Source organism: Crocodylus porosus, unplaced genomic scaffold, assembly GCF_001723895.1.
Source record: "Crocodylus porosus isolate Cpor-Errol unplaced genomic scaffold, CroPor_comp1, whole genome shotgun sequence".
Classification (NCBI taxonomy): domain Eukaryota; kingdom Metazoa; phylum Chordata; order Crocodylia; family Crocodylidae; genus Crocodylus; species Crocodylus porosus.
Window position 1 is genome coordinate 1,709,972 of NW_017728927.1, and position 23,239 is coordinate 1,733,210.

At 41.8% G+C, this 23,239-nt stretch overlaps 1 protein-coding gene across 1 annotated transcript; it reads left to right on the forward strand.

The window, feature by feature from the left end:
• The first annotated feature begins 305 nt into the window (after positions 1–305).
• UMOD (uromodulin) lies at positions 306–10,566 on the forward strand. Its single transcript, XM_019542162.1, has 10 exons — positions 306–378; positions 1,441–2,229; positions 2,332–2,436; positions 3,698–3,906; positions 5,999–6,147; positions 6,868–7,113; positions 8,076–8,238; positions 8,361–8,439; positions 9,310–9,351; positions 9,784–10,566. The coding sequence occupies exons 1-10, from the start codon at positions 306–308 to the stop codon at positions 9,849–9,851; spliced, it is 1,923 nt and encodes a 640-aa protein (XP_019397707.1). The 3' UTR covers positions 9,852–10,566.
• The last annotated feature ends 12,673 nt before the right edge of the window (positions 10,567–23,239 follow it).

Sequence of the window (23,239 nt, forward strand, 5' to 3'; positions counted from 1 at the left end):
AAAATTCTAAACCTTAATCCTCCTCTCTTTGAATTTATCTCAAATCTTCCATTCACCTCAGTTGGAGCAGGATTGGGCTATTGTACAGAATGGCCATATTTTGGGACTTTTTGAGAACTTGCACCTCTCATAGCCTCCAGGGGCTGGAGAGTCTCAGAAGTTTTATAGCCAATTACTGTAATACAGATCCAAGGACAGGTAGCTCAGCGTGCAAGCCAGGTTGCAAAGTGAAATTAAATAAATTGAAGATTTAACCTGTAATATTAACATCTCTTTATTTTCTACCATAGATAATAAAACTAAACATGCAGGGTCTTTTTTATCTCAGCCTGCTGTTAGCTGGCCTTCAGTGTTACATGTCTTCAGAAACAACAATATGTAAGTAAAACCAGTTCAAGACACTACTTAGCATACATGTTTTGATCTTTTGTTCATACATGACCAATCCTTTCACTTTCTGCACTTATTAGTCAAGAGTATATATACTAGTTTTTCCTTCTGACTCATGGTTATCCCACGTGCATAAAAACTCTCTTAGCGAAGCAAATTGGAGTTTTGCCATTGGCTTCAATGGGAGTAGATTACAGTGGTGCAAACTTGAAGCGTCTACAGAAATGTCTGTAGGACACCAGGAAGTTCAGTTTGATTTTGAATAAACTGAGGGCCCAATTCTTAAAGAAGAACAGTCTTCAGCTCTCATTTATATCAGTGGGCATTTGAGTACTCAGAACCCTACAGGATTGGGCCGCAGGACCCCAACATTTTGGGTACTCTTTGTTGTACGTTACTTAGTTTCTAGGCTATTCTTTTTATCATGGCTTGAAGGCTGCTTTCCAAACATGACCCCATATGGTCTCACCTTATAACCACTGAAGTTAGTGGAAAGATCTTTACTGACTTCACTTTTCCTTCATTGCAGTTTAAACCAGTCCCTTGTGGACACAATAAATACCTCATTAGCATCCTCTTTTTTGGGGGGATTTGAATTCACCCCTCAGGCCTCTCTTCTCTGGACTCAATAATCCCAGGTCTTCCTTACCTGGCATATTGTCTATGCAAATGGAAAACCTGCACTCACAAATAATATACTGTTTGAACAAAGTGCCATTTACACAAGAAAAAGCAAGGTTTCCCAGGTGCCACGCTTGAAAACCATTCTACTTTAGGAAAGCGATTCAGATGTGATATAAGCACCAGCAATACCTACTACAACCAAGGATAGCTGCACCCTAAATACTGAATGAATTTGGCTTATCTTTACAGACAGTTTTATTGACACACATGTCGCACATCTGATTATCACTTGCATGTTTCTTTGATGAATCACTGCTCCCAACAGGGGCACAGAACTTGCACCAATTTCCTTGGACAGTTTGTTTAAATGAACAAAGCTTGTGAAGCTCACAAATAAGTCAGTTCTCTGTATTTGTGCTTAAACAGCTTCAGCTCGCTGCTCAGACTGTCATAGCAATGCCACCTGTGAGGAGAACGATGGCCTTCGAAAATGCGTGTGCAAAGATGGGTTCGCTGGCAATGGCTTCAGTTGTTCCGATGTGGATGAATGTGCCTTTCCTGGTTTGAACCTGTGTCCAGCAGGCGCCTGTGTAAATACCTTGGGCTCATACATCTGCCAGTGCCCCAGTGGGTTCCTGCTTTCCTCAGAGGGTGGCTGTAGAGATATTGATGAATGCTCTACCCCCAACTTAAACCGCTGCCATTCATTAGCAATGTGCACTAACCACAATGGCAGCTATTCCTGCTCTTGTCCCCAGGGGTTTGCTGGCGATGGCTATTCCTGCAGTGCAGAGAACTGCACTCTAGAATCCTGTGACTTTGGAGCTGACTGCTTCAAAATTGATGCATCCCGCATCTGTGCTGACCCTTGTTCAAATTACAAAGTCCTTGACAATTACTGGCGCAGCACCTCCTATGGGTCCGGAAGCAACTGTGATAGTGACAAAGTAGGCTGGTATCGATTTATAGGCATGGGTGGGGAGCGCATGCCAGAAGCCTGTGTACCAATATACAGGTGCAACACTGATGCACCACTGTGGTTAGATGGATCACACCCTTCCAGCGATGCTGGGATAGTCACTCGTAATGCTTGCGCCCACTGGTCAAATACGTGCTGCTATTGGTCAATTGCCGTACAGATAAAGGCTTGCCCTGATGGATATTTTGTATATAAATTTAGTGGAACACCAGCCTGTTCTTTGACGTACTGCACAGGTGAGTCACTTGGAACTGTTTGGGGTTTAATGTTTTCCTTCTACAAATAAAACACCAGTACACCTGTTAAATCTCTTTCCCTTTACCTGTCTGACCTTTTAGATCCTGCCTATGTTGGCAACCCATGCTCTTGTAACGCAGATGAGGAATGTAAGCTCGTAAATGGAAGCTGGGGTTGTTACTGCAGAAAGGAATCCAACAACACAGGTATGTAAGTTGAACAGACTACCAAAAAGCAGAAAAACATCTTATTACCTACATAAAGATAGAGGAAAATGATTTTTTTTCCCTTTACATGTATGTGTACAGGCTTCAAAACTTGCTAGGATCACCTAGATGCATCTGGGTGCACAGGGTAAATTCTTGGAACCAGTGAAGTCAGTGGCCAAATTCTCATTGACTTCAATGGGGCAAGGACTTCACTCATGGAGTGTATACAGGGACAGGCTGCAACAAGCCTCTTGCTCAAACCTGCATAACTTGCAAAGTGTCAGAAAGGATTCCAGGACCAGGACTTGGGGACTGCAAAATCTGCTCTTTTTCTGGGGGTTCCTTCATTACAAAAGGCAAGGAGAATGCAGTGTTATGACTGTATCATTTTCCAGCAAGCAACCTCATGACTGAAGTCAGCCTGTTAAAGCTGTGGACTAACTGTCCTGATTAAATATCTCTTCCCTTACATTCCACAATGCTGTTCTTCTACAGTCCTACAAGTACTTCACTTTGAATTTAGGGATATATTTAAAAACATGCAGGGTATGTCTTCATGAGACATTTGCTGTGCAGTAGACTAAATAACTGCCCAGTAAATGTCATGCATCTACACATGCACCCCTATTAGGTTGGAGTAAACTAATACAAGTACCATCCTGATGCAGAGTTTTTTAACAGCACATGTGTAGATGCTGCCCCAGCTGGTTGGGGCATGAGGTGCTTCAATGTGGAGGATGCCTGCTGGCTAGCCCCCTGCTGAAGTGCCCTCGTGCTCCAGCCAGCCCCTCCGCAGCATGTTGAGCTGGGAGGGAGCAGTCCTGGGCTGGCAGGCTGATCCCCCAGGCCCCCTGCCAACTGGAGCTGTTCCCACCCGACTCAACCTGCTGTACTCCTGGGTGCACATGTAAACACATGCCCAGGAGCAATAAACTCCAGTGTGATAAGCACCAGAGTTTATTGCATCACATTTATATGCATGTGTAGACACACCCACAGATACTCAGTTTACTTCCCATTCTACTGCACTCAGTCTTCAACAAAACATTTCAGTTTGTTATTAAAAAATCCCACTAAAGTTATCAGTAAGGTGGAAGTGACAGAGCAAACCCTACAAAGCATAAGAGTGAGGGACCAACACAGATCCAATTCACTCCCTTAATACTAATCATGGATTACAAGGTAATCACTGATATACAAAGCAAGAGTTTTCCTTGATAATACCAAGCAACATCTAGTCCTTTTACTGTGTTTTAAGATATCAGAAGTTTGCAACCTGAGCTAGATTGTGGTACAAGTCAAATTAAGGTGTCGCTTAGTAAGTGCCAACTGGAAAACGCTGGATTCCAAGAAATAATCATGTACTTGAAAGACGATAAGTGTGCTGGCTTTGAGGAGCATAACAATAGAAGTTTGGTGTCAGTGGTGACTCCAACGCAGGCTGGAAAGTGTGGAACACTGCTAACGGTAGGTCTCTTTTAGATGTCTCTTCTCCATAATGTACAGTATGCCTCTTATAAAAAAGACAGAAACAGCAGGGTTTGTCAACTGGGGGTATACATACCCCTGGGGATACTTTGAAAGGTCCCAGGAAGTGTGGGGGGGTGGGCGGGGATTGAGTACCACCACCCTGCGCTGCTACCTCACAGGAGCAGGGATGGGGTAGGGCGAGAGCAGAGCTGCACAGACTCTGTGCTATCGCCACTCTGCCACTTACCATGCCCTTGTTTGGTGTCCAGCTGCTCACCACCCCACCCCAGCTCGGTACCTGGCTGCTTGCCACCCTCTACCCTGGGGTATACTTACTAAAAAGGGGGCTGCCGGGGGTACACTTATTTAAAAAGGTTGAAAACCCCTGCATGACTGTATTTGAGTCAACAAGTGAATGTACCAGTCAGGGGCTAAAAAATGAAAAAAAGTTGGTCTAAAAAATGAAAAAAAGTTGGTACAGTCTCTCTCATCCTTGAAACCTCAGATAAGTTGATGCTTATTCCCTAAGCCTATTAGTCAGGGCTTCATCCTGGGAGGTAGTGACTTGGATTTCTTCTTCTTATTTCTTCTTCTTATTATTATTATTAACCTGCTAAGTGACCTCTGGCAATTCATTTCACTTCTTTCTGCTTCTCCTCCTCTCCTTTGTTTTTCTCATTTAGATTTCAGGTAGTTTGAGGTACCAGTCTCAATGTATGTTTGTGCAATGCTTAGCACAAAGGAGCCCTGATCTATTTAAGAGCCTCGAAGCACAACTGTGATATGATCAATTAAGATTAATAAGAGAAAACCCATCATTAAAGATTTTGAGAGATAAGACAAGAAACAGAAGAATAAGGGGTTAAGATAATTAATTGCAAGACCTTACTGGGCATGTCTACATATGCATTTACCCCAGCTTAAATTTACTGTGCAGTAGATTACTGAGCAGTAAGCAGGAATAGGCTGGTGTCTAGATGTGCAGGTATTAAGGTGCGGGTAACAAATTTACCCTTAAGTTGGAGTAAGTCACCATATTTACTGCACAGTATAGATATGCACTAGGGGCGTGTGAAATGGTCCATATGCGATTCAGATTCAGCCTGAACTGGGGACTGAGATTCAATTTATTGATTCAGATCACTCTCCCCGATTCAATTTGGCCAAATCCAAATTTGATGATTCAATGCTGATTCAGAGAAACAGCGATTTGGCCATAGACACCACTTCAAATGTTTTTTCTATGTACCTTGAGGTACCAGGTGTGGATCATGAATGTTGCAATGCTGGGGTGGATGGACCGTCCAACAGGAGGGCAAGGGGGGCCCCCCCACATGCTTTGTGGTGAACCTGGAAGTGGACTGGAAGTACTTCCAGACCACTTCTGGGTCCGCAAGAGTGTGCTGGGGGCCCCCCCCGGTGTCTCCCTGGCTTGGTGATCAGCCACAGGGGGACCCCAGGTGCCCCCCCAGACCCAGGAGGCACCAGTCACTGAGCTGAGGGAGTGCGGGGGCCCCCCATGGCATGCCCCCTGGTGGACCCAGAAGTGAACCCAAAGTGTTTCTAGTCCACTTCCAGGTCTGCTGCTAAGCATGCTGGGGAGCCCATCGCACACCTGTTGGACTCTCCACCTACCCCACCATCGCAGCATTCACGAGCCGCCTGATACCTTGAGGTATGTAGGAAAAAGCTGTGTCTACGTCCAAATCTCCAAACCTTTCTGAATCTCCCCGAATTGATTTGGAGGGTTCTGATTCGAGTCAGAGAGACTAAAGGGTCTCCTGATTCAATTCAGATTCAATGATTTGGCCACCAAATTAGATGGAATCTCCACCGAATCGAATCAGGGACTAAAGCTTTGCATAGCCCTAGTATGCACATGTACAAATGTGCCTGAACTGCTCAGTAATTTTAGTTACTGCACAGTAAATGTGCACGTGTAGATGTGCCCACTGAGAAGAATTTGCTTGCTTGTTCCTCTTCCCCCTACTTGTAACAAGATGAAAGCTTGGAGAATGATGAAGTCAGATACTGTAGCATATCAATCTACAAACTGCAGAAGCTATAATGGCTTAATTTTTTCCCACAGAAAAATGCAACACATGCCACCTACAGCAACACTCTTTATCTGGCAGATGGGATTATTGTTAGAGACAATGAAATAAATATTAATTTTTACTGCTCCTACCCACTGGATATGAAACTCAGTCTTAAAACAGCCATTGAGCCTGTTATAAGGTATGGGATTGTATATTAATGAGGAGATACTCATCTAGACAAATGATATTCCCATTTATGTTTGAGCTACCATGGTGGATGTTGTGTCAAGGAGAGGCACTGAAGCCATGCTCATACTCTCTATTTTGTGCAATGTTCTGGTAGTACAAGAACAGTAAAAAGATGCTTCAAAGTACTGTTTAAGTATTTCTGGCTTGTGGGAGAAAGGGCAGGGGTGGGGGGATAATCACCTGTTGCTGTAAAATTGGCCAACCTAGTACAACAGCAGCTGTTCCACTCCACATGGATATAGTGATATATCATCACTGGGACTCAGTGTTGCTGGAATGAGCTATGCCCCTTGAACTAGTCCTGGGCCAGAAGAATAGCCCAAATGGAGCCATTCCAGCCGAACCCTATGGCTGCTCTACCTTGTGCCAAGGGCCAAAACAGTCACTAGTAGCTCCTGGACTAGTGGATCTCAGTTTTGAAATGGAGTGTGTAGTAAGGATACAGTGTGCATAGTGAAAATCCAAAACTTAGTGCTAATGAAGTAAGTTTAAACTTGTCTCTTAGAGTAGTAATATTTTTGAACAGCAACAAATTATTTTTCCTTGCCGGGGTAGCTGGCTGCTGTCTGGCACTGTCACTAATTACCTGATATATCCCTTAAGGTCATATTATATTTTCTCTCCCCACAAGTTGCTTTTTGGTTTAAAAACAATTCTTTTGTTGTTTTAGTTCCATCAATATCAGCACTGGCGGCACCGGAATGTTCACAGTGCAAATGGCTCTGTACAGGGATCAAAATTACACTTCGCCTTTTGAAGGCTCAAAGGTTGTGTTATCAACAGATGACATGCTATATGTAGGCATAATGTTTGAAGATGGAGACACATCCCAGTTTGTCTTGCTGATGGAGAGTTGTTATGCTACCCCTGCAAAAAATGCTACTGATCTGACCAAGTATTTCATCATTCATGATGGGTAAGGCTGATATGCAAAGGATCTTGCCTCTTTCTATCAGCATGTCAACTGACTGTGTGTAATGGACTGGACTTGATGGGGCAGGAGGCCCTTTCCAGTCCTCTTTTCCTAAGAGAGAAGAAAGTCATTAAACCTGTGGCCTGACTAGGACAAATCTTGCCCGAGGCTCTTCTCTGGCGATTATTATTGTATCATCAGAGGGACAAGGAGACAACTGTTTTTGTGGAAAGAATGTCAAAATCACAGACTGTCCCCCCAAAATGAATAAGAGAATTTCTACTCAGGAGAAAGTTCTGTTTTCAAAAGCAGTTTGAAACTGTCCATGGCAGTTAGAAAATGAAGTCTCACGGACAGGCAATTTTAAAATGCTGTTATTGCCCTTTCCTCTGCTACTCATATGCACCAAGCACTCCTGACGGTTTACCAGTTTCCTCCTGGTTGCTGGTCCAGCTTTGCTATAGGAACCACTCAGACCTTCATATATTTCTGTCATTGGCTTGGCCTGAGGAGGAGTCACAGCCCAGCAAACCTGTTATGTTATGGCAGGTGGGACAGATCACAGAGATAAGATGAAACAGGACCTGCTCAGCCTGAAGCATTTTGATGTAGTTCTCTTTCCCAACAGTCAGTCAATCTCCTCCTTTCTGTGTAATACCCTCTGGCAGTGGTACATTATACTTATCAAATTACCTAGTTAGTAGGTGACTGGCTTTGGGAGCTGGTAACTTCCCTAAGAAAGGAAATCAGTTCCTAAATGTTTACCTTCACACAATTTAAGTTACCTGCTTACTTTAAATTAACCTGTTCTTTTTTAACCTGCCAACACTTGGCAAATTTAATATACAACACTCTTTATGAGCTATTTATACTGTAGCATCTGAAATGCATAACAAATGCTGACTGCTAAATCATCTGAAATTCAAGTTATCATTATAGCATGGTTATAACAGCTTTTCTTTCAGGTGTCCAAACAGACAGGACTCTACTATATCAGTAGAAGAAAATGGTGTCTCAACTCAAGGACAGTTTTCCCTTCAGATGTTTAAGTTTGTTGGGAACCATAACCTTGTTTACCTACACTGCCAAATACATCTCTGCGATGTCAGCACTGAAGCATGCAAACCTGTAAGTGCATTTATGACAATCAGAAATTGTAGTTCATTGAGGCAAGGACATTTTTCCATTATTAATAAATGCTGCATTGTAAACACCACTGAAGAGTCTCTAATTGGATTTGCTCTTTGCAGTCCTGCTCCAGAAGAAGTCATATTGGGCAGCAACAAGTTGAGACCTACGCTTTGGAAGTGGGACCCATTGCCCGCCAAGGTAAGAGATACCAGCAACATGACAGCTGTGTAGTTTTAACCAGCTCAAAGCTCCATACTCCTTTGCTTAGTGTAAACACAGGAAGGTGCACCAGTTTAAGCCAACAAGTATGATTTTAAGTAAATTTAGCTGTTGATGCAATTTGGTGCATGGATATTTCTAAAATCAATTCAAGCTGGGCTTACAGAAGCCCAGTTTGCTCCTTTAAATTCATCAGAGCAGAGTAAATCAATATTAGGTTTTAAAAGAATAGTTAAAAAGATGTCTCCATGGAAGTGTATGGATAGAAGAGCATAGAGCAAGTTACCAAGCAAGTATATCTGAATACAGACAGATTGCTCCACTGGTCCACCCACTTCTGAATTGGGCATTAGGATCAGGGGCAATCAGGGTGCACCCCCTACAAAAGGGTGCTGCTGACACTGTCGGCAGCACACGTGGGCAGCTGCTGCTCCCCACCTGGTGTTGGTGGTGTCCGCAGGTGGTCCGTAATCCCTGCTGGCCACCACCGCTGCTGGCAGCACCACCCCCATCCTGCTGCCGACAGCACCAGCGGCAGCTGCAGGAGCTCCCCTGCTTACCGCCGCCAGGCTCCCACCGCTCCTGCTGGTGCGCTCCCACCACCGCTGTGCGCCCCCAGCCACCAAGGGCACGAGTCATTCACGATGAGGATGATGCAGTTAGTCAGATGCAGTGGTAGAAACAAATGAATATGCACAGATAGCAATGTAATATCACATAGCTATGCAGAAGAGTTAATATGAAGTGGACTGGGGATTTTTACATGTCAAAAAGGGTGCCATGGATTGCTTCTTATGGAATATTGACTAATTATCTACCAACGGGTAATTTTTTCTTCCACTCCTGCAGGTTTTGAGTTTCTCGTAGACAGCAGTTTCTCTCTCAGCTTTGGTAAGTACCTTTCTGTACCTCGTAATTGGAGAAGAAAATATGATGGTCCAGAACTCACCCAAACATCCAGTAAAAACTCAATGCACACAGAAAACAAAAGGAATTCTAAAAGCAGAAATGAAGTGATTTTGTCATTGTTTAGAGAGCTTCTAGGTTGACCTGCCTGCCGTGACATTACTCCTGATTTACACCATCAAAACCAAGTAAAATCAAAAACAGAGCCACATTGTTTTACAGCATGTTTACCATTAAAAATGCAATCATTAATCCATGAAACATATATTGGAAGGTCAGAAATAATTGTTAGGGAGAATAGGCATGATGTGGGCATTATCTGAGATTATTCTGTTAAATCTGGATACATGTTTGTTTTTCAACAGGACATACAAACTTTTAGGAGTCTTCTGATAATAAACTGTTTCCTTTTCCCAGGTTTACATGCTGCTTTGTCAGTGACGGTACCTGGCATTATGGCTCTGGCTCTCCATGCATTTCCATAATAAAGAGGGCTATCAACTTGGTAAAGAGGTTTTATGTGTAAGAGGAATGAAGTAACATTAAGAATTCATAACAGTGCACTTTGCCTATCATTAGAAGGAGGGGGTGGAGAATATGGCAGAGATAATTATATGGTACGTGGTTTCTTCCTTTAAAAGAAAAGCATGGATTTGTATTTTTCTTACATGAGAAGCCATTCATTTTGTAGTTGCAAATATTTTGGTTTTACAAAATATACCATTTTGTAAAGCAAGACCCTCTTAGATATACCCCGTACACTTTCTCCCAAAGGACCTGAAGTGTATTCATTCCACTCCATGTATGTCCAGTCATCTCTGGGGTGAAAGACAGGAATTAACAACTCACATCACAGTCTGTGTGCAATCCAGGGAGAAAAGTCTTGGTCAAGGCTTGAGGACGTATATGGACTGTGAGGCTTACCTCCAGCTCAAAATCTGCTCTTAGTTACAACAGTACAACTTCCAGAAGTCGGTACACTGCATTGGCAGAAGTGGAAGCTGAATTTGACCGATATTTTTAAATTTCATCAGCAAAGTGATTACATTCAATTAACTAACTTAATTGAATTCTTTTTCAGTAACAAAAACAAAACTGAAACAGATGTCATAACTGTTAACTGAATTGGACCAAGTAAGCCTGAGAGAACTACTATTGTCCACCTTACTTAGACCCAAGAGAGAGCATTCATTTTTTAGTCTGATTTAGATTAATCCTAAATCTGATTTTTTTCTGGATACTACATTACATATAGTATGTATGTTTAATGATTTATAGACTGCAATATGGCCTAACTCCCACAGGTCTTCCATGGGAATCCATCTTTTCTCTCTTACTCCTTTGATAATTCCAGTCTATATTCTTAAAATCTAACTTCTGCTTGCTTTATCCACTACTTCCTAGGAAGGTGAGAGGAATTTGCTTCCTAAGTCTTAACTACTTTATGTGACAATATTAAAGAAAGAAGAACCACATCCTGCTTTCTATTGCAGCTGGGCAAACCAGTCAAGTCATTGGTATGGTGCAGTGCATCAGAATGGCATCTGGCCCCTAGAGTATACTGTGTTAGAAACTGATAATGTATGAATACCATGATTGGTATAATCATTGCTGGAAGCACAAGAAATGTTCATAATCATTTTAAACCTGGCTTTATGGGAAACGCAATACAATGTAAATAAATCCTTCCTCTGAATTTCTGATTATGTTCGTGTCAGATCTTAACTAGTCCTATGCGCATCTTCACCGATTCAGAGAACATCCTCCATACTTACATCCAATAGACTTGGGAGCTCACATGACTAAGTCAGCCTCATCTCTTTCATTGGGTTCATAGGAGGCATCTCTTGACTGAGGTAAGGCTAAAAGGTCTAAGGACACTCTGGACATTTGTGTCACAGGGGAACATTTTGAGAATGATTTTATTTATAACATTGCGTGGCTAGTTGCACAATATAGGTCACTACATGTTAACTAACGTCTCCCTCCAGAAACCTAGAGCCCCCACACTAGCTAGATCACAGCCTCTCTCTTCAGGAGAGATTCACAGTCATGCTGAGCTGTATGACAGATCTGTATATCACATGTAATCCTTCTTCACATTACTAGGTCCATCAAAGTCAATAGGACTGTCCACTAGAATAAGTGTCACAGCACTGTGCAGACTAAGATTAAGGGAAATACAGCAAGTCAGTTTTGATTTGTGACCTAAAATTATAATTTCATTGAAATAAAGTGTCTTGGCCCTCATTGCAGCTATATTTTATGTTATTTCTCTTAGCAAACACTGAATGGAACAGGCCATCACAGGCACTATATTAATATATAATCTAACCAGGTTGCCAGTACCTTCCAGAAGCAGCATACTAGGGGTGGGCTTGCAGAGCACCAGAATTGGGCATCAGTTTCAACTGATGCCAGATTGGTGGCCATGTTGTGCCCATCCCCTAACTACAACAGCCTGAGTATGCACTGCCGTAGCATCAGCTGCACCAGTAGCAGCCAGAAGGGCCATGGTGGATCAGACTCTGTCCCTCCCCAGTCCCTACTCTCCAGCAGTCAGTTTATAACCCTAGTTTCACACCCCTCCCCTGGGCTGCCTACAGCATTGAATGAGTTTGCAATGCCTCCGCTGTGCAGGACCTAGCAAGAACATGGGACTGCTCATGTCATTAGACTTAAGCACATGCACTGATGCTTTGTTAGATCAGACCCTCAGTGCCTGTGCATGGTTATAATTTGAAGCAGCACCTGGTCATTATAGACCAGCCTGATTGCCTCCCCTCTTAATATACATCAGGCCTAGTTAGCCTGCCCTAAGCAACTGCAGCATAAGCATAATCAGCAGTCAGCTATTTCCCCTCCCCACTCCCTTCCTGAAAAAACGATTGCAGCTTGTCTTCCAAGCTCTCCTGGGCAAGTAAACTCCATCAACAGCTACATCCAGTAAATAATAAATATTAATCAAGTATTTAAGATGAAACCTTAATGGAAAGCATTTTCACAAGCACAGCTGGCAAGAGTCCCCTTGAATAAATTCTGATTGCTTGCCAAGTACAACACAGGTAGAATCGTAATTAGTTAGCAAAGACAAGAACTCATATGTGCAAACATCGCAGCTGAAGCTTATGCCTTTATTAAGTGGCTGCTTGGAAAACTGGTACAATTCGGGAATTCTACCTAATTTCCCTGCAATGCCATATTCTGAACAGATATAGGTAATCTCTTAAACCTCCCTCACCCACCAGCCCCACACACACAAACCTAACAGACATGACTCCAATACTGATTGAGGGAATTAATGTCTCTGTGCAAATATTCTTCCCCGTGGTCATCTTGTATGGGTCTCAAGCAAGCAATTCCTTAATTCTGTAATACAGGAAACATTAGTTCCTTTATTCTGGCTTCCAGAAACAGATTTTGAGGATTCATGTTCCTTAATTGCTTCTTTAGTTTGAGATGCAAGGATTTCTGCTACTTAAAACTGCAGGTTTCTTTAAAGCCCCTACAATTCGGATCATCAGCATTTTATGCAAGCTCTTTTTCAATTCCACACATTCTTTTCCAAACACACATTTGTCAGCAAAATAAGGAGAGTAGAGCTGCAACTGACACCTGGCTTCATTTACTACTAGGAGATAGGCCAACCTGCCAAACATTTTCTTGCTGCGTATCCATATATTCTAGTGCTGATTTTCCCCACATACATGTTTCCCTTGCTGTTTTGTGTAGGTATATGTATGGGAAGAAATCCCTGCTCTCTTGAGGCCAATGGGAGTTTTGCCATTGATTGCAATGGAGCCAGAAATCACCCACAAACTTCCCTTTTCAGTGGTGGTTATCCCTTAAGCAGAGTCTGCCTACTACAGCTTTATAGGGCCTGTGAAACCGTGGTGGTTACATCTGGGAATGCTCTGTTTTTGTGGATGGCTCTTACAACCTGTCACAAAATGTAGCATTTAACCATCATTCACTCATTGCAAACAAATATTACTGGTCCAAACCACTCGCATCATCCTCCTAAATCTACTACATGCTTTGAAACAAGAGACCTCAAAGTTTGGTGTTTTTATTCTTCATGTGATATTCATGCTCTTCCTTATATTTCATTGGCTTCACTATCTAGATGGCATTCACGGTACTGCTTATAAATGAATCTGCAGACTAAATGCCTTCAACTATAAAGTCCTACAAACCTCACAGCTCACCTGAAGATTTCAGAGGCCGATGATCAGATTGACATGGACTTACGAGGCACTTGGTATATAACAAGGAAGTCCGTTTGCACTAAAAGAATCAGTGGCAAGAACTTGCGATAATTAGAGACAGGTTAATAATATAAATAGTATCTGGACATTCATTTGAATAACAACATGAATTTGCTTTTGACCCCATCTTTTATGGCCCCACATATCCATTGCTTTTAAAAATTGGAGGAGGGTTTTTTTGTTTTATAAGAGTGATTTTAGAATGAATGTCAAAACCATGATTATAGATAAGTGTTCGTGCTTGTTCAAATATTCACATTTATAGTAATTTATCCAAGTTTCTCCTCCCATGTAGGAATGTTACAATTAGCCAATGAGGGGTGGGAAACAACACTCAGTGACTTCAATACCTGCTGATATTGAGTGAGAAGTGAATAATAGACGCAAGGGAACTGGCCCACAAGGGGGTTGCTCTGCATGTGAAGAAGTTAGAAAGTATTTGTATACAATGTTTGTCAAAATTTCAAACAATTAGCTTTGTACAACCCATTTGTATGTTGGCAGAAAACAGGAACAAAAATAGGGCATACAGTCACTGAATTAATTATTCATTGAAAACTGCTCAATTAGTTTCATTGGTAATGGTAAAAACCATCTTTGACTGCTCTGGTAATGCCACCTGCTGGTAAAGCGATGGAACATCTCGTTTTGTATGTTTATTGCTTTGCAAGTTTTGCCTATCTTTGGTTAAAGTATTGGGCATTACAAGCAAGGACTTGCAATAAGTTAAGGGGCACCACCAAAGAGGACAGTACTCCCTTTCCGGGAACAGTAAATGGAACAGATAGAAGATTCCACTGATCATAAAGCCAACAATTTGTTCTTATGCAAAAAAAAGATCAGCTCAAATGAACACCCACTGGGTTCTCCTCTACCCACTTTAAGCAAGGCATTGGGTTCAAAGAATTGCAGATCTTCTCCAAAAACATCAGTGCATACTTGCATACATACTTGTAAAAAAAAAAATCAAGAAACTCAGCTCATCAGCACAAGTAATCAAGCTGTTTGGAAGACAGGAGTTTTGTTCTGCTGAAATTCTGACAGATCTAACTTAGCTTCTATTTGGAACAGCAACAGAAAACTCAGGGTGTCAAAACCCTTGGAAAATGGATGTTTCAACTTGGAAAATATTCAATATTTTCTTCACAAATGGTTCAAGATGCCAGAATGAAATTTTTCATTTCAAGTGGACATTTCATAATGAAGTGTTTTGTTTACAAATAAAACTGTTCATTTTAATTACTTATTATTGAAGCTAACATTTTCAAATGGAAATGTTTCCTAACATTTTTTCATATTTGAAGAAGCCACATTTTTCACTCTACAGGATATGCCCCACCATCTCTAGAGCTAACAACGGAACTTGTGACCAAATCCTCTTTCAATTCCCATTAGAGCAGGCCCAATATCTGTAGACAGAAATTTCAAATACAGCATCACTATATACACCATTAGAAGAGAGGGAGAGAGACTGCAATTTAAGCAGATATCTAAATATGGGTATGACATAGCAGTTTGAATTCATAGTGTTTACAGGGCTCAACAGAGTTCAGTCACTAATACTGAATCTATGTCCTGACAGAATAGGTTCAGGATAAGGGTGACAGCCCAAAGTGGCTTTGAGCCACAAAAAAGTCTTACAAGGATCCAGACGAATATGGACAAATTCTCCTTTGAATCCCTCTACAGTTGGCACATAACAGCTGGCTTTCTCTCTTGATTCTGAGATTTCCTTAGCATTCCCTGTTGTTTTGCTTGAGCCCCTAAAATGTGCCCTTCCCAGCTTCTGCCCATCTTTTCCCTTCTCTCTCTTGGCTGCCAATTGTCCACTCTGACACTTCCCTGGCTGTGCTTGCTGCTTCTTCTGCTCGTACAGCTTTCCTATGAATCAGTCTTAGCATCACCCTCTCCCCTACTCCTGAAGTTTATTTAGTGCTCCCGGAAAGACTGTGGGCCTGGGCTTACAAGATGCTTTTTGGAGAATCAAGTACATCATACTGGCTTGTCTTTCAGGATAATTAAGGTAAATTCTGAGCAGTAGAACTTTACTGATCAATGGATATTGTTGTGCAAGACAGCTCTGGGTGTATGAGGGAAATTCAGTGCAATTGGTGAAAGAAATAACTATTGATTTCAGTTTCTCCACAGTTCTGAACCACACTGACACACTAAGTGAGAATTTGTCCTCAAATAGAAGACTTGATTGATCAAGGTGTTCTATCAATGTCCGTGTCCAATGTGAAGGCTAGGGCTTCACTTACCCTTAACTGTCATTTTAACATCATGCTCAAAGGCATTTTAAATACAATAGTCTGCTAAGAAGACAGCTTTGCAGCTGTTCTAGGATCAGTGCAACTCAAAGAGTATTTGAAAAAATATCTGCTTAGCCACGCATTCAAAATATGGACTGAATGAAAAGCATGAAGCAAGCAAATAATTTGTAAATTAGATTTGTAAAATTCATCAAACGTTACTAAATTGATGTACCTGTTACGTTTGTTGTTTGCATCTTGGACAATAAAACATATTCTGTTCTGTTGATTGCCATGGATTGGTGTTTAAGTTCCAAATCTAAAGCTGACATTTAACTTCAGACCTACTCCCACCCTCATTTCCTTCTCAAACCTCCCTGTTTCCTCTCCTCATGCCCACAAACACACACGTCAATGGAATTTAAAATACATGGAGGCATATCTATTAGTCAGATTTTAAGAGATCTATAATTAGTGACCAAAAAGAGCATGGGAATTGTGAAACCCTCTAAAAATAACATTTAAGAAAAATCATAGAAAAGTGGCAGATGGGATAATGTCGTGAGGGATGAACTATGAACAGTCTGCCTAAACCAGGAGAGAAATACCATGTATCCAAAGTGCCGCCTTTGCAAAGCTACTCGTAACATGTTCTTTTCCCAAAGAAATGTCATTTGCAGACCCCTGTGTGGAAAATACCGTACCAATCTAGCACCACGGAGAGTTCACCTCTAGGCAAGCTTTCCCTCAACCCCTCACACGCTTAGTAATGCTATTTAAAACATAACCCAACTAACATGGGCATATAGGAAAAAGGAAGAGTTGTGACCCTCCTAGGCAACTTCTGAAAAGCAACGTTTTCCATGTTTAGGGGATATCCCACTAAAACTTCTCACTCAAATCATAGTTTGAGGGATTAAAGATTAGCATTTGCATTTGCGCCACTTATCTATACAGGTATAACTCATCCTAACAGCTCATGAGAGGAATACAGAATTGACATACAGTTTGCTATCTGCTGGTGATGACCAGCATTTCTGCATTCTTGCATGTAGTATTTGTACTGAACAAAGCATGCATGTTCTCATAACAGAGATGGGAATCAACTGACTGTGAAACTATTTGTTCTTTCTGAATGGGATGACAGAACTGCCATTGTTTTCCCCAAGCACTCTAATCTATTTTCACACTGTTCCTTTTTTGTGCTTTCATTCCCTAACTCACAGGTGCCTCATTAAACCTAAGGGTGGTTAAAGTTCACTGTTTTTGAGGCCACCTTTTATTTCCAAATTTATCTTTTTTTCTACGTTATCTAGAGATAGATGTCTCAGTGTTTAAATATTCCAAGAGATGCCCCTTACACGAAATCTAGTTGCAGTTTTCAGAAATTAAACCCTTAGATGAATATATTATAGATCTACATTTCAATACGTAGGCCCCCTGAAAGTCCAAGCCAAATTTAATACCCTTGGGAGGCTCATAAGACAATTCTAGTGCTCCTCTCTCCAAGTTTTCTGTTCACTGATATCAGACCACAGCATATTTGGGGTAATTCAGGGTACAATAAGCTAGAAAGACGCTCTTGGAATACATCTTCAAATTTAAGGTTCCTGACATAAAAATAATGGTTTTATTTGCATGTGGAATACATTTTAGGGTTGTTCTATGCTTCCAGCAGCAAAAGTTGAGCTCTGATGTTTGTTCTTTCCCATCCTATTGACTAATTTCTAGTTGTGTATTTCTTCAGGGATTTCTACCAGTGAAAGGACTGGAAGCTTACAGGCAGATGCTGTATTCATGCAACTATGCTGATTTATACCAGTTGAAGATTTGACTTCTGAATGCGGATTGTCTGAGTTGTGGGTCCATTTGTTCATGCATGAGATTTGATGGAAATGCTTTTGGGTCACATGCACTTGTGATATAGCATTGGCTCCACCTTCTCCAACTTCCTCAAATGCATTTTTTGGCCAAAGCATCAAGGTTTCTGCTCCTTTCTTCACCTACATGGAGGAGGCTTATGCAGCTCTTTAGTTGAGTTGTGTCACATAAGTGCTTTTGTGGGAGCCAGAGTCTGCATCTTCCTGCATGAATCAGCTTTTTCTACAAACACCACTAATTACCTTTTCTTCATTTCTGAATGTCTCAAAAATTAACTATATTTAGCCAACTGAATATAACATTAGGAGCAAGATAACATTTTAGAGAAGAGAGGAACCAGTCAGCATCACTTTTGGGAGAACCCAGCATTCCTCAGAGCTTAATGTTAACAACCCGCTTGCTTGTAGTGATGAGAGAATAAATAGGTTTGATTAACTCTGCACCACTCTTCCAGCTTATGGGTTTCCAATATGAGTCATGGGACAAGACAATTTGAATGGCACAAGTTCCATGAATGCAGTTTCTTTTGCTGAAGCTTCTTTTCTAAATCAAGTGTGGCTGGTGAAAATAAAGTGGATTGTGTCATTCAATATTGTCATGTTTTTTACCCCCTCCCAGTGCCATGAAAAAGTAGCTGCTCCCTCATGGGGAACAGTGAAGAACTTTGTTAGGGAAAAGGTATGGGAGATTTGCTAAGTGAATCGTCTCCACGGAGCAGGTGGCAGAGAAAAGCCAAGTCACTGGGTGAAGAGGGATCCTGGAAGGAAGACAGAACCAGCTGGCTTTGGGGCACTGAGAAGTGTCACTGATAATAAGGCCCAAAAAAGCAGGCACCTGAATCAGATAAGAGGAAGTTAGGGATTTTGGTGCACTGGGAAAGGGAAGCTGGGAAAGAATGTGCATGTCCTGCTCAGGTCTGGCTCAGCTACACCTAGCATAGGATCTGAGTGGGGAAGGAGGACAGCTTCAAGGCAAATCCCATGTCCAGCTGAATCATGTGCTTAACCAAGTGTTTCAAGGCTACTCTAAATTAGGCCAGCGGGGAATGGCAAGAAGACAGAAGCCCTTCACGAGATCTGTGAGGGCCTATAGCTCCAAGAGCAACATAGAGGTAAATCTGCTGTTTGGACTCAATTGCTTTTGCAGTCCATGGCCCTCACTATGGATTCCGAGGTAAATCAGATTTTGCCTTTTTATCTTGCCTGCCAACAGCTAACATTGACCTCATGCAGATTATGTCTCTCCTGAACCATACTCCTCAAACCCTCCCCCAAGCCTGATGTGATGCACAGGCTTTTCATAGGTGGGCTGATCTGGCTCTTGGGATTGCTTCCCCAGAGAACAGATGATCAGCTTCCAACTTTTACATGAAAGGTCACTTTAGCATTGGGAGCCTCCTCACCATCGTGCATCTAGGACTTCAATAGGGAATCATAAGCTTTCACTTTGTGAAAGCCAGGCTTTAGTGAAACAATTTGTGTGCAATGTTATTGGTACACACAAAAGCATTGGGTAAGGGAGATTCCCCCAGCTCATCCAAAAAACACCAACATAATAAAGACGCACTTCCCTGAAATTCCTCTGATTGCAGGAATCATGCAGCATGGCTTGTGGACGTGCTATGCCTTTTTGTGCTAGAACATTTCCCTTCCCTGCTTCTCTTCCTTCCTGCCCCCCTTCCCCCCAAAGTATGTGAGTTTCTATATTGCCAAGAACCAGATAAACTGCAGGCAAGAGATTAGTAAATCTCATTACTGCCCTTGCTGTCTTTCAGGCTATGATAGGTAAAGCAGGTATGACAGGTTTCAGAGTCTTTTAATTCCTCCATCCATGTTTAATACACAGAAGTGAGAGAACATTTTTCATTCACATTTCAAATGCCGCCTGAAAGCAAGTCCAAGTAAGTCTAGAGTAGAATAATTATCCACTTTCACTCAGTGATTATCAATATTCCCAATTAAAGATATGAAAAACTGCAGGACCTAGCAACTACACCTGAACCTGTATGTGAAAAAGGGCATCTAATTAATTTTGTTGGAACAACTAGGTTAATTAGGAGGGGAAAAAATAATACCTTTAGTCAACATAACTATGCTATGCCACAAAAGCCCTATTTGGGTGTATACTAGGAAAAGGGCCCTTTTTGTCTGCATAGCACATTTGCTTTAGAAAACTGGCATAAATTACACTGGACAGTACAAGCTATGTGTTGAGAAGGAGAGTTTGCTGGGAAAGTCATGCTGGCAAACTTTTCCTAATGTAGATAAGAACATACATCTCAGAAAAGTATTCTTCCTTTAGGGTAAAACTGTGCCCCAATCATGCTCCCCAGCTCTAGGGAAATGAGTGTACAGGATTGTATTCCACATCACTTCATGCATGGACTATATAAAGTCCTAGACAGGTGGCTTGAATAACATCTCAGTGGCCTGCTGTGGTCCCCTCCCCATATATACTGCCACTAGTTGGAGAAAGCATCTAAAGGCTGTTGAGAAAAGAAGCGCTCACTGGTGATATTTCCAGCTTCAAGTTGTCTTATTTAAAAAAAAAAATGCATTTAGTCTTAAAGGCTAAGTTTCCTTTTTGTTCTCAGTTTCCCACCACTTTGCGAGCACCTATCTCAAGTTAGTCATCTCCTGTGTTACCACCTCCAGGTTCTCAATATAGCATTACATCTCCAAGCCAGAGAATCTACACATCCCCTACGGAAATAAAAGCTCAAGAACCACATCCATGGAAGGAGACTTTCTAAAAATTGCAGTTCTGCCTTTAATGAATAAAGGGTATGCCTTCATCTTGTATCAACGTGTATTTAATATGTAATATTAGTAATATAGAATAGCTACTGGATATGTAAACAAGGAATGCAATCTCCTTTTACTTATAGCTGTGTGTATCAGGAGTATTGATTAAATCAGTTGAGCTGCTTCAGAAACAGCAGAGGAGAATCAGAACAAAGATTTCTCTCCCAAAGACGACACGAGCTAATTAACAGTTGAAGTTTTAGCTCCACAGATCAGATCCTCGGTGGGTTTATGGACAGAGTACCTGAGAGCTGTGGGAGCCCCGATTACTTCTCAGTTCCTCCAATCTCAGGCTACCCTGATTTCGGAAACAAGCCCTCAGCCGACAAAGTCCTTAGGTTGGCAGTTTAGCTAACCAGATCCCTGGCAGAAGAGATCCCAAACTAAGCCACTTGTTAAACAAATCCTGCACTTAAAGACAAAAGAAAGGAACTGCATTGGTAAATGAGCAGCACGGAAATGACCGATTAGCATTTCCCTTGTGCCAGTCACCCTGCTACAGTAAATACGATGCATCCCCAGCCTGTTGCACCCCAGAATAATAAGCAGAAACTGGCAAAAGTTCCTGATATGGCAATGAAACCATTAGTGTAACAACTAAGGATGAGAACTGCTCTGTCAGGAAAACATGAAGAGAACTGCGGACTTTGTTAAGTGCCAGAGGACTGAGCGCAGCTCCTCTCAGCGTTACAGACAGCATGGCAGTGGCTCGGAGGCTTACTTGATCAGAAGCAAGAGCTGCACTTTCAAATAAGCAATCCCTTCTCTATTCACTGTCTTCAAGGCCAATTGCTTCAGAGGCCTTATACTTGACCCCACATGCATGAGGCCACTCTGTTTGGTTTCTGCATAATTTCCCCTTTGTCTCAGCAAAAAAGCAAGAGAGAGGCCCATCCAAGCTTCTCCAGTAAAAAAAAGAGAGAGAGCAAGGTACAGCACTGAGCTGTGATCATGGGATGCAGAATAGAGGTGTTTCCATGGCAACAGGGGGATAGCGCTTTCCAGGTTTAGGTGAGCACGTGAAATTTTCATTACACTGCTCAAAACAAAGGGCCTGCATTTTACCTTGAATTGTGTGTAGTCCCAATGATTGTTGCGTGCAAGTTAAGACAGGATTTGGCCTTAAGAAAATCACTGGACCATGGCAGAAGACAAAATGTTTCCCCAGAGGATAACTGAGTAAACATCTCTATTACACATTTGTGCTACTGAAACGTGCTGTGACTCCATAAATTCAGCAGGTGTCACGAAAACCCACATCAAAATTGTTGACTCCTTAATTTAGTGGTTCTCAACATTTTTAGATTCAGTGCAACCCTCATTAGACTCAAGGCACCTCCTGAAAAACGCTAGCTCTTAGCTTTCACTCACTTTTTGGCTATGGAGAAATAATAAAGCGCTTCCTCTATTGCAAAGAACTCAGAAAGCCCACACCAAGTCAGAATGATTTTGATACTGTGGATTCATATTTGAAATCTCTGGGTCTATCTTGTAAATCATATATGCATACCCAATAGCGCTAATATTGTGCAGCCTCCTATGGCACCTGTAAAAGAATCTCATGGCACCCCAGGATGCCACAGCACCCTGCTTGGGAGTTGCTGCCTTAAGAAGATGCCTTTTGCTGTAAGGGAATGCTTAATATACAAAACAGTAGGTTATATTTGCATTAGACATATTATATATGTGGGCCATGGGGTCCAATTAGCCTGGCTAATTAGCTACGGGGCAATATTTCATCTCCAATGCTGACCAGAAAAGGCAAGGACACTGCAAGTCATGAAACAGCATTCAATATTTAAAGCCAGGAATGGAGTCAGGCTTGTGAGCAACTAAAGACATCTAGGCACAATTCCTGAATGCATAAACCTTACTTCTTTTTTTTAAAACACATATAGGCTGTCATGAGCCCAACACAGGACATGAACCAAACGCTTGTTTGTCTAGCATTTATATACAAGCTATGCATTTTTGGTCCATATGGGCTGTAGAGTCACGAACACAACTCAATCCCTTCTGCGTTTAAGAGGCAGAATATGATAACTACATATCTGTTGATTGTCACCCACAGTTACTGTTACTTCTTAAGTGACTTCTGGTTACCAAGCACCAGTGTAACAGGCAGGGAAAGAAACATCACATGGCCCAGCACAGTCACTGATCAGACGTGTATCACTGCTGCTCTCTAATCTAATACGTATAGGGGGCCCTATTTTCATGTTAATGTATAATAAAAGCACAAGGAAAATTGCACTGCTTTTGTGAGCTTAGATGAAAAAAAAGATAGTCTTGTATATGTAGTTGAAATATAAAGAAGCTGTTAGCATAAAGAAGGAACCACATGAACTCTACAAGTTGGCAGATTTAGTGAGAGGTAGGGCTGCCAATTTACAGAAATCTTCTCCTGGGGCATGCAGGCTACAGCAGTTATCATTTCTGAAGAGTCTGTGGGTGTGATATTACCATGATATTAAGGGGAAGTGTCATTTTGGAGCAGAGAAATGAAATGCACAAAATTATATGCGACTATTGAGGCTTGCGGATGGCAAATGTCACAAATATTTAACACAAGTAAGTTTTGGAGAAGTAATCATAGTTCCAATGTTCAAAGGCTGATGCCAAAAAACAGGCAGATACTAGTCTCTCAGCTTTTGAGGCTTGCATCAGT

What these genes read in the sequence shown, in the direction of transcription:
- UMOD (XM_019542162.1), top strand. Translation starts at nt 306, where the DNA reads ATGCAGGGTCTTTTTTATCTCAGCCTGCTGTTAGCTGGCCTTCAGTGT. An exon ending in GCCATTGAGCCTGTTATAAG is followed by an intron (nt 6,148 to 6,867) that starts GTATGGGATTGT and finishes TTGTTGTTTTAG; the next exon opens with TTCCATCAATATCAGCACTG. An exon ending in GCACTGAAGCATGCAAACCT is followed by an intron (nt 8,239 to 8,360) that starts GTAAGTGCATTT and finishes TGCTCTTTGCAG; the next exon opens with TCCTGCTCCAGAAGAAGTCA.